We start from the raw sequence: 17,380 nt of genomic DNA, 5'->3' as shown, positions 1-17,380 counted from the left end.
CAACAAAGCGACTAAAACAATGATCAAGGTCTACAATGGTGTTTTTAGGGCTCAAGTGGAATAAACGTTGAGCAATCCTATTACGGTGCTAACTTAAGGAATTATCGACGCGGCCATTTACCGCTTTCGGCACCTTGATAATAGTGAGCTCTTTGAGATGATAATGCGATTGTTGTAAAAGGCTGTAATTTCGCGAGGAACGTAGGCAATCTACTGAGTATAAGTCGTCCAGTTGGCACGCTCCGCTGGCAAACAATACGCCCAAAGACGACTGTTAATATTCCACAACTTACCTATAGGCTATTATGGAGGCTGTATTTATTTCTTCTATTGTATTTATTTTTTGCTCCGTACTCCACTCCGGTGCGTTATTGTTAAAACCCCGCTCCGGAATATAACCTGAAGAAAATATTAAATGAGGATTATGTATTCCCCTCACACTAGCAATACAATTCTATGTTTTGTCTTTTTGCTCCTTATTCACAAAACGAATAGTTATTTGTGAACATCATAGTGTTATAAAATTATTTTAGAAAATTTTTCGATTCATAATGAGATTTTACCTAAATTAATGTGTTATCTGTACATACCTACTTACCCGTTGTTCCAAGTATCGTGGAGAAACCTCATTTGCCATTTATACAGTTGAATCCTGACGTTGATGTGCAGAAAAAGAATTCACAGAAGACTTGTACAATGAATAAAGTATGGCTTCACGTCATGTTTTCCTCTCCCAATGAGGTTGCCCGAGATATCATTTTACGATCCCCGGGGATCGCCAAACATTAACGATGCGGGGCAACAAAAATGACAAGTGTAATTTGTAAACCTCAACGTTTTATGAACCCCAAAGCGGGAAAGTGACTTTCACTTTGCGTCTTAATTTTAACGGTACAGACTAATCCAATTCAAGAACAAACTGAAATGTAAAATTAAATAATAAACACGAAGGAATACTTAAATCGCAATTTCATTTCGCTACGGTATTTCTTTGATTATTATTCAAGGTTTCTCAACTTATAAACCAAAGCTCAAGTTCTCTAAAGATTCGTTTGAGTTTTGAACATGTTAGAAGTTTTTCGTCTGAATGTTTAATAAACAATGTAGAGTTTATACGTATTTGTATACTAATGAAGTTTGTTGACGTTTTCAATGTGTATTAATGCTCATTTTTCCTTTTAATTTGGCGGAGTAATGAATTGCGTTATAGTTGTCTCCATTAGCCCTGTAAAAGGCATTGTCTGGTCCGAATGGGGAAACTTTTCAGCTTTCGCGGCATTGACAAATAGTTAGTGATAAACCGTCTCGGCTGAGTCTAGTAAACAACGTTAGTCCCAAAGTCGCCCATTTACTCTCAGTGCTTAATGATGTTTTGGGTACCGTACGGTTTGTCTTCGTTTTTCTAAAGAGAATGGATTTAAAGCAATTTTTTAGCTATTAAATCAGTGAATTTCCCTCGGGCTTGAAAAGAAACGTTAAATTTAAATTCTTTGTTGTGGGCCCTCTCCGGGGCACTTATACATCCCAGCCAAGTTAACTGCGCACTGGCAGCCTTGACGTCACATCGACGCTCTGGTATGGACGGGGCGAACGCGGGGAGGTGTGCTAGTGAGTGCGAATGAGATTCGTATCGTCGGTGCGCAGTTAGCTTGATCTGATTTTACATTTCCCAATACAGCTTGCCCTACCATTCAGGACATCACACTACATACCTGGTGCTAAGAAGTTGCGGAAGAAATACAAATTTAACTTCAAAACTGTACATTTACGGCCAGTATTTGATTGTCTTTTTTCCTTGTCCACCCAGGGCTACACCAAGTCGATAGACATCTGGTCTGTGGGCTGTATCCTGGCGGAGATGCTGTCGAACAGACCCATCTTCCCGGGCAAGCACTACCTGGACCAGTTGAACCACATCCTCGGAGTTCTGGGATCGCCCAGCCGCGAGGACCTGGACTGCATCATCAACGAGAAGGTATGGCCTTTAAGAAATAAGTACGGAAGTCTTGGGGAGTTTTTTACAAAGTTTATTTATGCACAATGTTGTTTTTGGAAGTCAGAGATTATTACTGCATATACCGATTTAAACTTTCGAATCTCTCACACGTGTGTACAGATTTTTTTTTTATTACTGACTTAACTTTTTGAGTTGATTAAAGTAAGTTACTTATCTTATTTTTGTTTTTTAACATTTCGTCTGGGACATCCTGTATACTGTCTATTCTATCATAATATAATATTTCACCATCATGAATAAATGGCAGTCGTAGTCTGCGTCTCGGTCGTAAACTCTAGACTCCAGGGTATTATCTAGGGCATACGTAATCTTAATATGAATCCATGTAGCGGTTTTCCATGTAAATCCATTTTACCATCAACTCTGAGAAGTTCCCAAAGCTATATTTGTGTTACGCTAAATTCATACCACGTTAGTGGAAACTCATTTCTACTGTTGCTAACCACCTATGCTGGTTCGCCCTCAGGTTAGACGTTACAAACTTTAACGTAAACAAGCAAGGCCTCCGGATAGAAAATATTTACTTTACCAAACACCGTTACATGAAAAAAACCTTTTATCCGAACATCGGAGGGCTTAACGGATAAGTAAAAAGAGATTATTTCACTACCCACTTCACGGTAGAGAATGTAACGTGTGACGTGAAATAACGTTCGATATCTTCTTGAATAAAAAGTACATCCATCACAATGAAGGACAGCATTTTTAACATCAGGTTCACCTTTACAAAATATTTTTCATTCTTCCTTTTTTGGTCAGTGACAACACATATTGTTGTAAGTTCAAGTTAAAATCTTTTTTCAAGTATTCCAAATATGATGAAATAAAATTGTACTAGGATTACACGACACTCATCGCAGTGAATTGATTTATTTGATTTAGCAAGCAATAAAGAAATGTGTTGATTACATTCCGCACTAGCACTACGCTCCATGCAATTGATGCAATAACATTTGCATACTTAGTGCTAACGAAGAATCTCCACTATTCACGATGTAAGTGCAAAAAGTTCAGTATTAAATATTTATCCTTGCGGAAACTGAATATTTTATCACTCTTGACACGTGTAAAGAGGTCGTTTTTATATTCCAAAAGGAGCCGAGTTAAAGCCATTAAATCGCTAAAGACCTTTTATTTTTTGTAGAATTTAGGTATTCGTTCTACCAGTTCAACGAAGTTTCTGTTATCTGATTGCTTTTTATCTTTTTCCTTTTAGTAAGTCAATGATTAATGTTCTCGTGATTAATATAATTTCTAAAAGAATACTTAATAGCAAACACACCATCACGCAGCTTACGTACGAGTATAATCATCGGTTTAACAAGGAAGAAGGTCCCGCGTTACTTGGAAATAGTTTTTTTCTTGGTAGTAGGTATTTCTTATTACGAGTAAATAGTAAGTCAGTTCTGTAGCTTTCTATCCAAAATAAATTATGAATGAAAATGTAACGTAAATGTTTGTGTCACGTGTTCACATTTTACCGGTGATTCAATTTGGTACAGTTTTGTTGAATTTTGGTACAGAGAGTTGTAGGTGAAATGAAACGTAGGAGAATTAAAGTAAATTATGATGATGAATTATGTAGATGTTTCTATGAGAAACCAATAGTTATGGTCTCTATGGTTTTGGCTTAGACTTTTTATGATAGACCGAAAACATAGACGAAGCAACGAGCAAACGCTAAATTGACGCCAAAAGCCAAAAGCCTGCCAAAGATTTCCTCAACGACCGGTCTTGGACTACCCGCATCCAGGTGTTTCCCGCGAACTTCCTTAGATCGTCGATCCACCGAGTGGGAGGCCTGCCTACACTACGTTTTCCGGTCCGTGGTCGCCACTCAACAACTTTTCTGCCCCAACGGACATCAGTTTTACGTTAATCCCGGAAAGATGCGTCTTTGTAGCCCGCCCTCTACCACTTATTTACAAACAAATATCGTTATGACGTTTATATCGTTCGCTTAATTGCGTGACGTAATTTATCATGTCATCGCTAGACATGTCACATGGCGCGCGATAGTAAGCCTTATTTTTTGTAAGATAATCCCTCCTGAAGGTCCATTTTCCTACGAGAAGAATCCGGCTTTAGGCTTGATCGCGTCACTCCATTTCCGGGCTGAAGTGGAATTGAAACACATTTTTATTTATAATGTGATATTTCAGGAACAAAAGATTTATTTGTGGACTTGTGGCAGACAATAATAAAATATTCAATATTAAATTTATTATTGTTTAAACTGGCATTTCCCGCAAGTTAGTACACGTGGACATTATCCAGTCAAGCCCGCAGGATTAGAAAGAAAGAAAGAAAGAAAGAAAATATTTTATTTGGCCCAACATATTAAATTATTACAGTATACAGTTTACAATACTTGCACATTTGTGGACCAAAATGGCATCCGCTCAGCATTGTGTCCTGCTCTGAGGTAGACCCAGAACAGGACGCTGTTATTCTGCGGAGGCCACTTTTTTAAAAGAGCGTCACATTGGACGCCATAAACATTGGCATTTTTATTTTAAAATTATATAAACTTATAAAAAAATATTATCAGTAGATAGTTCAACAACTTAAATGAAACTACTAGGTAGCCATCGATTTTATTAGTCCGACGAACAAAAACATTAAAATACCATCACACTATTGCAGGCCACCGTGCCACATATTAATATGAAAACTAAAAATCTATACTCGCCTCCGTAGTTTGTTTATGAAACCTCTTTGTATTATTATTACAAACGATGCTACTCGTAACACTTCCCCGGGTATCAGCTGCGAAAACAATATCCTAAGAGGATTTAATTAATGATTGCAAATAAAACAAGTAAAATTCAACGTTTTCGCCTCGCATGCGAATTATTTATGGGGCCGGGATGTATTTTAAATATTTCACCCGCATTAAAGTTGAAGCAACGAATTGAATTTCTAATGAAAGTGGTTACAATAATCCTCCACTTTGTAACCTCGCCGTACGTCGGCAAACATTTTCTCCCGTGACTTATCGGAATTTGAACAATACTGTGTGTTCTGCGGCTAGAAATAAGTTATATTACTCCTTTGTATGTTTAGGACGTGCCCAATAAGTAGACTCTTATAAAGGAGTTCAGTATTCTTTTTTCTACACGAATTCCCATTAGACTTCAAAGAGGATCGATTAACTTCGCGGGAACTAATGATTTACTTAACTTGTTACTTTGGTAACATGTTCTCTTTGAAATAATTTAATTCGTCAACCTTTAATGGGATAGCGAGAATCGAGATACTTTAAACAACTTTCTATTTGAAAATTAAATTGAAACAAGTCTTTAAGTTGAACTGAATGAATATGTTACTTGATATCAATGTGAGTCTTTGAATACTGAATTCAATAGAAATACTCTTACAATCCTTTAAAATAATGAAGTATTCGTTTGAAAGTGAACTCATTTCTTTTAAACTGTAGATAAAATCCCTTATTTGTTTTATATCCCAAATGTTTTTTCAATTCTGCAAAGCCCAAACGAAATTTTAACATTTACTACAAAGACGAAAAAATGCGAATGATGAATTACCTAAGGAGCTATTACGTCATCAGTCATGTGTGCTGTCGTCATTCGTGCCCATTTCCGTTTATTGGCGCTTAACAGCTATGGCAAATTCGTTCAAATTTCCACAAACGCGTCGCCCGCGCCTTGTTTTATTCATGAGCTCTGATAGGAGTCGCGCGGTGAAGTGACGCTACAGCGCATGGAATACAGCCGACTCGGCTCACATTGTACCACTAGGTTACTATAAATATATATTAATTGGATTATTTATTATAGACTCGGAAAATTCTGGATGCAGTTAAAACAGGCACACACTATATTTAATTGTTCCCAGTTTCGTTACAATGTTAGCCATCATCAGAATTTTTCCGGAAAATCATGTCGGTTTGAATGTAGGTACTAAAAAGTATTTCGGAATATATCGGCCCAATGAGCTAAGTCAGGAAGTTTTAGAGACCCCTTACGTCTGATACCTAGGTTGTGACTTCGCATGAATAACATAAATAATCAACCAACTTTCTCTATTAGATTATTTCTTATTAAATGTTAATGTGACCAGTAACTTACAATACTTTAACCACAAAATAGCATTGTGTAGCTTATTTGTTAGTACAAAATGTCCCCAGGCAAAAGGAACAAACCTTCACTGTCTCACGCAGCGAAGCATGATGTTCGCCATACATTTATTATAAGTACATGTTCGATATCTCCGCACACCCCACCGCAAATTTCCGCTCAGAGCGGCAAGCTCATAGCTGAGCGGATACGACTGTTCTGTTGTTCGCCCTATGCTGTGGCGCTGCTAAGTTAGTTCGCCTTTCATAGCGGGATTGATGCTGTAATATCCACCCTCTGGTGCACGATGGACTCGTATTGCTATTCATGAGATTCTGAAGGCGCAGTCACGTCGGCTAAATTTAGATACGTTCACAAATCTATCAATCAATTTCTCTAACGATATTTCATGACTGGATAATGACTACTTTAGGACTTTTGCAATAATGATAGCCTACTATACGACGTTGCCGATGCTACGGTCTCATAATCTTATAATTAAATTTAAAATTAGAAAGTTATCAAAAAGTTTTTAGACCATTAATTAAAATAAAAAGGTTTTTCTATACTCTATGTATAAGAACCTTTTTAGTAAAATGAACACTTTCAGCGTACGAGCGAAGCAAAGTTTACTCAAACTCTCGCATGCTAAAGTAATGAACAAAAGAGCTATTACGGTGGAAGATTGTACATAACAGATATCTGTTAATTAATTGATTACTTTTTAAACAAGTGAAGGGTAATAGCGTTAAAAATATACGTTTAGTAAAATGTGCCTAGAGTGCGCGGGGCGTAATTTTTGTATTAGATCCGGAGCAACCTGCGCTGTGCTGTCTCAAAGCTCGGTAAAATACTCAAAAGTAATGAATGACTAAAGGACTAATAAATATGAACATCAGGCCTCTTCAACCTATCTGCACATGGGTAGAGGTAGTAAATCCTCTTTTTGCCGAGCATTGTACTCAAGCAATGGATAGTAAATAAATAACCTGATGATATTAAATAATGATGATAAAATGAATGTATTAAATACTAGTGTTGTTATCCAGGCCCGCGGCTACCTGGAGTCGCTGCCGTTCAAGCCGCGCGTGCCTTGGGCGGAGCTGTTCCCCGGGGCAGACGCGCGGGCGCTTGACCTGCTGCATCGCATGCTGACCTTCAACCCGCACAAGCGCATCACCGTGGAGGAGGCGCTCGCGCATCCCTACCTCGAGCAGTACTACGACCCCAACGACGAGGTGAGTTAATAAAGAATAACATAACGAATTATAGCCACGATAGCCGAACGGTGAAGGAGTCGGACTGGCCGACTCGTGATTCGGGGAACGCGGGTTCGGTCCCCGCCACCGCTCGACTATTTGTGGTGAGTTTACTCGTGATACAAGCATAATATTTAGCTTAGTACGAGGGGCTAATGGGACTATTAGTAATTTGTGTAATAACAAATTATTATTAATGTTTGTTAAAAAAAGGATCTGTGCTTTTTCTGTCACTTTCAGCCCCTGATGTAAGTACTCACTTCAAACCTCGTAAATCCTGCAGACCATCCCAGCATTTTCGTTTCATTTGTGTGTAATTGTGTATGTTTCAAAATAATATTTCAGGATAAACACCATTATAATATTCTATTGTTTGTGTCATCCATACTTCCCCGCACAAAAACCCTTTTTAAAATGTTTTCTACATTTTACCTCTATTACACCTTGATGTAAAAAGAATTCTTTTATTTTAAACAAGAGCTGCTGTGCCTCCAACGAAACCAATGTAACATTAGTGACACTGACAGATTCAATTTCGTACGCTTTGTTACGTCTTTTTTGTACCCGTCTGTGTTATGGAGACTGACTGATCCACCTTTTGTATTCTTTAAAATATAAACCTAGCCCATTTAATACTTACCTTTATTTTAACAATGATGTTTAGAATGTCTTTTTTTTAATCATTAGAGGTAGATAATACAATCTAGGAATTAAGCTTTTTTTTTTCATTTGTGTAAACAAAATGACGGAGGTAGTGTCGTTGGAATGGAACTAAGTAAGCCGTATTATCTGGGATTTGGATCTTCAGACACAGTGCAATAAGCGAAATTCAGAATCCTCAAATACGAGTACATTTTGGGAATTCGGTTAAGATTCTGTGTACAGATATTTTGTTATGAAACTGAAATTGTATCTACTGAATTTCGTTGAATATTCTATCAACACAAATGGAATGGAAAATATATCAATACATTGTTTTTGTATCATACATTTGATGCGAGCGGCGCAGGACCGGTCTTTTGTGGAAATCCTTATCCTTGGGGGAGGCCTTTGTCCAGTAGTGGACGTCTTTCGGCTGAAACGAACGAACATTGTTGTATTGAATGTAATGATCCAATGTTCTGCGTTTTATTACGCAGAACTGATATTTTGTTTTATGCTATAGCTATTAATTAATTAAATCTCGTGCACACTATCTGCCGGTTTTAATCAACTCGATTAGTAATCAACAGAAAACAACTAGCTTAATCAATTCTACCAAACAACCAAAAGCTGTGTAAAGGATGGCCTATCTCCGCCGATTGGGTAGGAGATTATGGCGCCTACAGCGTTCGGCCCGATTGATTGTGAAGCCACGACACAAGTGGAATCTGAGGACCGCCATTGTTCTGGTATTTTATCAATACTCGCATTATTTCAATGAGAAAGTCTTCACTTGAATCAAGAGTCAAATACCGTCTTCATATTTGAAAGGATTTTCGATTTGTCACTTACCCTTACGTTGTACCTCTACTCGTAGGTTTTGATGAGGTTACCGACCTTGCTTCATTAAGTATTGGTGTCAAATCACCTCTTTATCAATGTCGATCAAAATTTAAGCCAGTTCACATGTTTTAGGGTCCATTTGTCGCTGTCGGTCTTGCTGGCATCTTGCATGGTCATCCATCCCATTTAGACACATTCGAAACTTCTAATAAACTTGAAAGTGTCCCTCTGGTGATTTGCTTTCCGCCTCGTACCAGACAGAGGCACTTTATACCGCGTCCTGAAATAATTCCTTGATGATTTTATTTACATTTGTCACGTAACATGCATATGCATGCCACTTTTCCATTTTCCTCGCTGATACAATAGCGAGAATCAAATTAGCGTGATTAGCAGCAACTGCTTATTATGCCTGTCATTAGGTGTGATTATATGTTTTCACTTATATACTGGTAATTAATAAGACTAGTGTAAGTACTTTTTTATAAATGATATTGCTGTTGGGAATCGATTTCAATCGTTAAACTAATGGAATATCTTTACCGCGCAATTCTAAAATGTTACAACCTTTAATAAAAATATGCAAATGGTTGCTAAACAATTAAACATGCATTACTCAACATTGTTATGAGCCGTATTATCATATCAAATTTATATTTGGATGTGTTACATTGCTAATGAATAATAAGTGGTATTGTTTAGTACTTTGGTGTGAAGCTAGCTCCTTACGGTAAGCGTGGCGACTACGTCATCGATGGATCGGATCTTGATGAAACGCCATAATTTTCCTCCTAAGCTCAAACATTAAGACAAATGGATGTTGTTTATTATACGTAATCCATTCAACATGCTTTTAACTCGGGTCTAAGCGATTCTGGTCACTAATAAGATTTTTGGGGAACTTGTTAATCTCATTTTAGGCATTTAATTAAAATCCTGGATTGCGTACTTTGCACTTCGCCGGCTTAACAGGGGAAAATGGGTCGCCTTAAACATCAAAGCGTGACTTTCCTGTTTGGTATATTAACCTTAACTTGTTACAAAAACCGTGTACCTATGTTAACACGATCAAATGAATCTGTACTTCTTAGATACATTGTACGATGCTTATTATGAGACAAGTTTTTTTTGTTCCTCTGTTGGTGCAATTGATTGAACACAACAGATGTTCGAGAATATGCACAATTAAAGACGCGTTGCTTCGAGCTGGTGCTCATCGCATAAATTATCTTGTCACAACCAATTATAATGTTTTGTTTGAATATTCACGCTACATGCATGATGTTATTGCTGGCACTTCGGAAAACGCTTCTGGAACTACTTTAGTGTTTGTTATGTGTAGGATATAAAATGAAATTGCACTTCATAATGTATTTTGCACTTGCGAGTAAGTCGAAAAGCTATAAGAATATTGATATTAACCAAACGCGGTTTGAAGTCAGGATGAGTATAAAAAAAATCAATTTATAGTCTCCACCAAAATATATTACGTAGCTCACTAAAAATAAATGCATAACCGTTTTAAATTACGTACGAGTAAACGTTAATATATTAACCGGGACTCGACTGGGGAATCAAATAATGAGGCACGCGGGCTGGGCATAGAAACGGCGCCCTCCAACAATTGGCCCCTAATACGTTTAGTAAACAATTCCCACACCGAACCGTATTATTAGACTTCGCACCCATTTTTGTGCCTAGTAATTCGCTAGTTCAAACTAAATTCTACCTTTGAAATAATAGAAGCAAACGATCCATCTTCACGTTCAATCTACTACAACAAGGCTAATTTCAGTTTAATATTATCTCGTCCTAGAATCCTCTACGTTCATGTTCATATTTTATTATCATTTTCGCAAAGTAACACGTTTAATCAAATCAACCGAGCGATGAATAAAAACTTCCAAAATAAATCTTGAGCTTTTATACAATTTAAAAGGACAATTTCGCAATAAAATATGTTTCCTATTCACATTCGTTCGCTCATTCAACATAAATGAAACGTAATTTCACCGAATTGCTTTGTATTCATGAATATAATTTCGAATTTACATTGATTTCATGGTCGTTAACTGCCAATGTTTATGTAGGACCGCCTGAAAGAAAAGAGAGTAATGTTAATGTGGGGGAACAATTGAGTTTTGGTGAAAGAATTATGTCGTTCATGCGGTGCGTTTGTTCACAGCCAGTGGCGGAGGAGCCCTTCAGGTTCGCGATGGAGCTGGACGACCTGCCCAAGGAGACGCTCAAGAAGTACATCTTCGAGGAGACGCTACTGTACAAGCAAACAAACGAAGGCGCGTAAGCGGCGACACAGCGCAAGGACCAAGGTCAGGCGTAGTCTGCATGCAAACTCCACGTTTTGTTTTCTTCTGTTCAATGGTTGACAGACGGTAACAACGTTCCTGAGATATTGCATTGATGACATCACTTTTTGGGTTTTATCTTGCTTATCAAATACGCCGTGAGTAATTCAACAGTATTCCGCTAAGCATACGATTCAAATAACAAGCTATCTGAAGGAAATATAAAGAGGAAAACCGTAGTGTTTGCATGCAGATAAGCTGGGCCGCACGGAGTGGACTGTCATGGCGGCGTCACGTCGCATGTGGTCGGTTAACCAAAGCGTATAGTTAACCATGATGTTGTATTTTCTCTAAGTATTCGACGTTTTGGACTTGTCAGTTTAATAAGATATTTTTGCTATAACGCTGCTGTTGGTTTTTTAACGGAATCAATTAAGATGCCATTCGTTGATATCGAACCGTGAAGTTGTGAACGTAGTCTACTTTTTCGTTAGCGCTGGAACACGGCCCGGCCGCCAAGCAAGGCAGGCGGTTATTACCGGGATCGATACAGATTTCTTTAGCGTGACGCTGACGGCATAATGACGATGCAATGTTACTCTCAAAAGGCTGCTAAACTAGAGCACTCAGCCGTAGCATAACAAATGCCCGTTTTATGTACGAAGTTCGGAAAAGATAACATTTAGATTAACTTTGTAACTTAGCAATTTTGATTAGCGTTTCGTTGTCGGAGAGGTATCATAAAACATATGACTGGGTCAAAATGTAGTGTAAACAGTATATTATAAAACTTAGACAACTCGTAGGATCATAGATAGGACTTTTCTGAAATTTATAAACGTTAAACATACCTAGTCGTATAATTTCTAAATGAGGTGAATGATGAAGTGTTTGTCGAAAGTTGGGGATGCTGTTGCATGGGTGTTTTACAGTATTACGAGAATCGATTTCACATTCGTTACTGATACGATTCAGATCTCGTTTAGCAATTAATCGGAGTGAGGTCTCGCATCGATTGGCAACGTCAGAAACGAAATAAGACAACATTCGATGTTTTGCGAATTTCAATACAACTATATTACTATGTGGACTAATTGCTGTAGAGTAAAACATGTTGATATTTTATAAATGTATGTTCAAGTAAAGGAAACCGTAAACATCTAATATTGTTCCACATTATATTGTTGTTGAAATGATTCACAGCTTACAATCGGAAATTAGGGAAGTAGAAAAATATGGACCTATATTTGGAATATTTTGACATTTTAGATTACTATATTTTTTTAGTGTATGAGATAGTAAGTAGTTCCTAGCGTCGTGTGGGTATCTCGCGGGGCACACGGCATAGGTTTAGCTGAACCGTAAGGTTTGTAACTGTCTATTTTGCTTATATCGGAAATGAAAAACAATTCTATAAACATAATTATACGGTTGTAGGATATTATGATAGTTTTGGATCATTTCAATGACATCGAATTTTGGCACGCCTGATGTCCTGGGACCTAGTACCCTCGTATCGTGTCAACAGAAAATACAAAGTTGAAGGCAGGCATGAAAATTAAAGTTAGCGGAGGACGGATGATGATGTAAATATTTTTACATTTCGAATTAATGTATTTTGAAGTGTCACAGAATAATAACTTCGAGCACATACATACACTTTATTCATTAATTCTGATGTGATTTTAATAAGGTTTAATATTGTATTTCTCGTCGAAGCGGCGGCCCTCGTTGAAAAACTTGCGTGCTTCAATTGTTTCTATGATAATGATTAATAATTCTCGTCTTCCTTGTATTTGATGTTGCGCACAACGTTTATAGCGTAGTTAATTCTTCATATCAGATATTTTAAAGAGACGTTGTTAGGGTATTATGAAATTTAGTTGGTGATTGTGCGGTTAAATGGGACAAGTTTTTCAACGGATGGTCCACAGGTGATGATGATGAGGGTTCCATCTGTTGCGGTGCGTCTAGAAGACCCTGCCGATTGGTGGGTCACGATCAATTTTGCGGACGACGGTCTATCTACACTAAGACTCGTTAAATAGTTGTTTGTTAAAATATTTAAGAAGCATGTTAGCTATACTTCAACTGAAAACAAGTTGCGCTAAAACAGGATTCATAAGATTCGATCATAGAGAATGATAATATTTTGAATGTAAATTTTAAGAATAAAGTAAATAAACTTTCAGAAATCTGTTGTCGTTGTAACGTTAGGTACCTACTCGTCTTCGTAAAACTTAAGTGAGTTCAAAATGTGTTCTAACTTTTAAAAATTGCTGATTTGCACATGGCTCGTAATAGGTATGGTGACACCAATTGCAATTAATTCAAGCATATTTAAATGAAATGCAATGCTAACGATAACTAGCGCTTAATTCAACATCAAAATATATGCCTCAATGTTTACCTTGTTGAGCCTACCTACACCCACGTCAGTTAATTGATGGTGTCAACATGCCTGTTCGTTACTCATTAATTGGTAAATACATTAGATTATATTGTATTGTATAATTCACAAAGTACCATTTTGCTGTTATCAGATCATGTGGAATCAGCATTTAATTCAATAAATTTACGGATAGTAATGAAGCAAAGCGTTCAAGTATTATCTTGATTCCGCCAATCAGACAATGAAATTTGCCTATTTCTATATGTACAGTTGTCAGTGTTATTACTTCGTCATGATATATCATCGCTTAGAGAAAGGGTGTAATTTAAATTTCGATAATATTTTAGAAATAAATCGCTGGTTGAGCATTTGAAGTCGTGAGAAGACAGTTTCGTTTATATTTTTACAATTCGAATAAAGTGCAATAGTTTTTGGCAGTCGACGGCGAACGTGCGTGGCGGTGGGGCGGTGGCAATAAAAAAGATCATTTCGCAGATTTCATAGTCGGAATAAATTTCCTGGCAAATTGCTCGCAATAATCCCGCAAACACGCGTCCTATTTTTATTATTTCCTCCGTGCTAAGCTCGGGGAAGGGATTTAAAAGGTACATAGAGGACGCATATGCAATATTCTTAATGGTTAATATTTTCTAATTTTCTTTGCATAGAAATGCACTGTTATTTTAAATTTTGATTTATTAAGACCACGGTCCCACCGGGCTCTACTTTAGGACTAAGAATAATAAATTAGTGCTCTCCAATTCTGCCGGCTATCTTATTAATAATAGGTATCCCGAACGATAGTTTTACAGTATTAGGTTTTGTTTTATATTTGCGGGAAAGTACTTGCGCTCATATTTTATTGGTTTAATAGTAAGATCTTTCATTTTCATTTTTTTTTTTCGCCTTGTATACGGCTGATTTGGAGACTGCTCTTATAATATATTTCTTCCATTGTGTCTACTATGTAATATTTACAGCGAAAATAATTTTAATAACAACCTCAAAAACATCAATTTACCATCACGTATTTATTGTTAAAATATGAGTGTTGCCATATTTTCTTAAGTCATCATGTACAAATTGGATATTATAAGATCATTTGTTATCTGTCAACAGTTGAATATTATGAAAATAAAATCAAATCAAAAGATCTCTTTGTTTTATTTAATCTCTTCAAAACAATCCATACTTACTCGTATAATGTTAGAAATTATTTTTGAACATCGGTAGACAATAGTCATTCGTAGGCGACGACTAGCAACTGAAAAGGAGCTTATAAATAACGTTTTGTTGGCGACTTATTGCCTGTAAAATCCTCTTTCTCATCCCTTAAAGCTGACTCTGAACTGAAACACTTAAAAGGAAATATTTTCAACATAGTAAATGGCTTTAGAAAAATCATATTTCAGCGTTGAAACTTTTTGCTGAACATTGAATAATTGCTTAGTTTCTCTTCTAACCTATACAAATCGTCATAATATATGAAATAATAACTTACTTACTTATCACGCTCCTGTAGCACAAACCTCCATCATCACTGGGATTAGTAGTTAATTAGTTGGTTAACACATGCATCACTAGTTATACTGAAATGGTTAAACCCTGCCCAAATCCTACACGCGCTGAAACCGCCATTTACCGATTGCCCTACAACATCACAGCGGATTAAAGATTTAATTTTAACCAATCCGATTTGATGCGTCTTTGTTTTGGATTAATTCTTTCTGTACTCGTATGTACAGTCGACAGAATATCAGACCATATTTTTGTTGCAAAATGAAACCTATTACAACTGTGTTAGATGGATAGATAGATAAAACGTTTATTTGAATAACAGAAACACACATTACAAACAGAAAGTACCAACAGTAGGATAAAATAGTACCCTCAGGACAATATGACATGGTATGGTAAGACAGAAATAAAAAGAAAAAATCATTATGACATACAATATAGGTACACACTTTATACAGAAATGTGTGTCGCAGCAATGCAAAACGGCAATAGCTCAGTAATTGGTTTACTTAAAAGCAAACCACTGATTTTCAACTATAGCCTAAGGACGAAAGAACGCTCGTAACACGTCAACGTGACGGTTGGGATGTGGTGAGTTTAAGTACATAAATATAACTAAATAGATTAAGATATTTATGATAAAGGAGAAAGGAAAAGAAAATACACTGATAAAAACAAAATTAAAATAAGAATTATGCCAGGGTTCAACAAAACAACCACGCATGAAACCACTGGACCAGATCAGAAACCACTACCAAGGCGCAATCAGGTTACAGGTTTTTGCGACTCCAATAACGCAGATTTATTGGAGTCCCTGTGTCAGTCACTGTGTTAGATACCAGTGTGCAATTAAAAAAGATCAGGGAAGACAAGGTTTGGAAAGGTACAATTATTATGCAGGAAATTAAAATGGCGATGGACAGGACATATGTTAAGAGTAAAGAAAGAGAAGTGAACCAGAAAAATAACGGAATGGTACCCTAGAGAAAGCAGAAGAAGTAGCGGAAGATAACCAAAGCGATGGGAAGACAATTTGAAGCAAGTAGCTGGGCCAGAATAGTTAAGTACCTACCTAGATACAACAAAAGACAGAAACAAATGGAAATCCTTAGAGGAGGCCTTTGTCGAAAGACAAGCTGTTAAGAGGAGAGATAAGCCAAATGCCGAGAATATTATGTTAGTTTAATGCCCGTTTTCACTATCAATCCCTAATTTTTAAGTGACCCCTATGAAATCAAAATTAGAGATTAATGGTGAAAATTGGCGTAAGTTCATTTTTCTTATTTACTTTTTTATTTTATTGTATTTTTAAGATGCCAGTTTTTTAGCTTGATGTGCCTGTCTGTACTTACATTGTGCATTATTGGAGATGGAAACGGTGTACGTATTTGAGAGAAGCACGTATTTGCTACTGATTGTTTCAATAATTGAAATCGACGTTCAAGCTTTCCAGGCTAAAACATTTTACAGTGCTATGGTTGAGGCACTTAATTTTTAATCCTATGAATGGTTTTTGTACCTTCATTTACACAAAGCTATTTTGATTTGAAACATAGCACTTTAAATCACGAAGATTTTTGTTAAAATGAATTTAAAATGTGAAAAGAAAATACAACAGAGCCAAATGAAAAGCTGCTATCAATGGCAATGCCGCGGTCGCTATGACTATTATCTCCCATATAGTGATAGGCGAGGACCGTAATAAAACTGCAGTCGTAGCGTGGTCGGTAACATCACGTGTGGGCCATAAAAGTTGAGTCCAGGTAAGTACGTGAAATTCTATAAATAGCTGGGTCACAGATGTTTACAGTAAGTACAGTTGCATTTGTTTTCTAGCTAAGAACTCAAGTACCTACTAAGAACAGATCAGTGTTCCTAACGTTTTATGTAGCTGGTTTTGAAAAATAAAAAAAATGAAAATATTTAATATCAATGACTCTACCCAGTTTTGGTGGGTTTACAGTGGTCTTTGGTTGAATTTGTGTAATAGCTAACCCTTGTGAATAGCTTAAAGCATCGAAAAGATACACATTTATTTAGAACTTTTAACAATAACAAGAGTCCATTCCAAGCACAGGCTAAACGTTCAAAAGTTTTTGGGATAAACAATTTAAGTGGAAAAATCCCAATGGAAAACTTCAAGTTTTCCATAGGGATTCTGAAAGAGAAAACCTACATTTTACCCGACTGCGCCAGGAGGGTTTTTTAAAATAACAAAATAAATATTAGGCATTAGAAGATGTACAGTTACGTAAGTGGTCAGTGTATCATGTTGCCAATCTAATTGAAACAATGATCAATGGTTCTGAGGCTGGCAACACAGT

At 36.7% G+C, this 17,380-nt stretch overlaps 1 protein-coding gene across 1 annotated transcript in view; it reads left to right on the top strand.

Annotated features, from left to right (window-relative positions):
• The window catches only part of rl (Mitogen-activated protein kinase rl), a 35,739-nt gene extending 24,207 nt beyond the window's left edge, over positions 1–11,532 (top strand). Inside the window, exons 6-8 of the mRNA XM_028323427.1 lie at positions 1,808–1,975; positions 7,146–7,334; positions 11,026–11,532. Of these exons, the coding sequence (XP_028179228.1) occupies positions 1,808–1,975; positions 7,146–7,334; positions 11,026–11,145 (477 nt within the window). The 3' untranslated portion in view covers positions 11,146–11,532. The remainder of the gene's footprint in view (positions 1–1,807; positions 1,976–7,145; positions 7,335–11,025) is intronic.
• Positions 11,533–17,380: the final 5,848 nt, after the last annotated feature.

Source organism: Ostrinia furnacalis, unplaced genomic scaffold, assembly GCF_004193835.3.
Source record: "Ostrinia furnacalis isolate ACB-3 unplaced genomic scaffold, ASM419383v2 OfSCF0638, whole genome shotgun sequence".
In the NCBI taxonomy this organism is placed as follows: domain Eukaryota; kingdom Metazoa; phylum Arthropoda; class Insecta; order Lepidoptera; family Crambidae; genus Ostrinia; species Ostrinia furnacalis.
The sequence above is the reverse complement of the archived record's forward strand: the minus strand, read 5'-3'. Positions and strand labels throughout refer to the sequence as shown.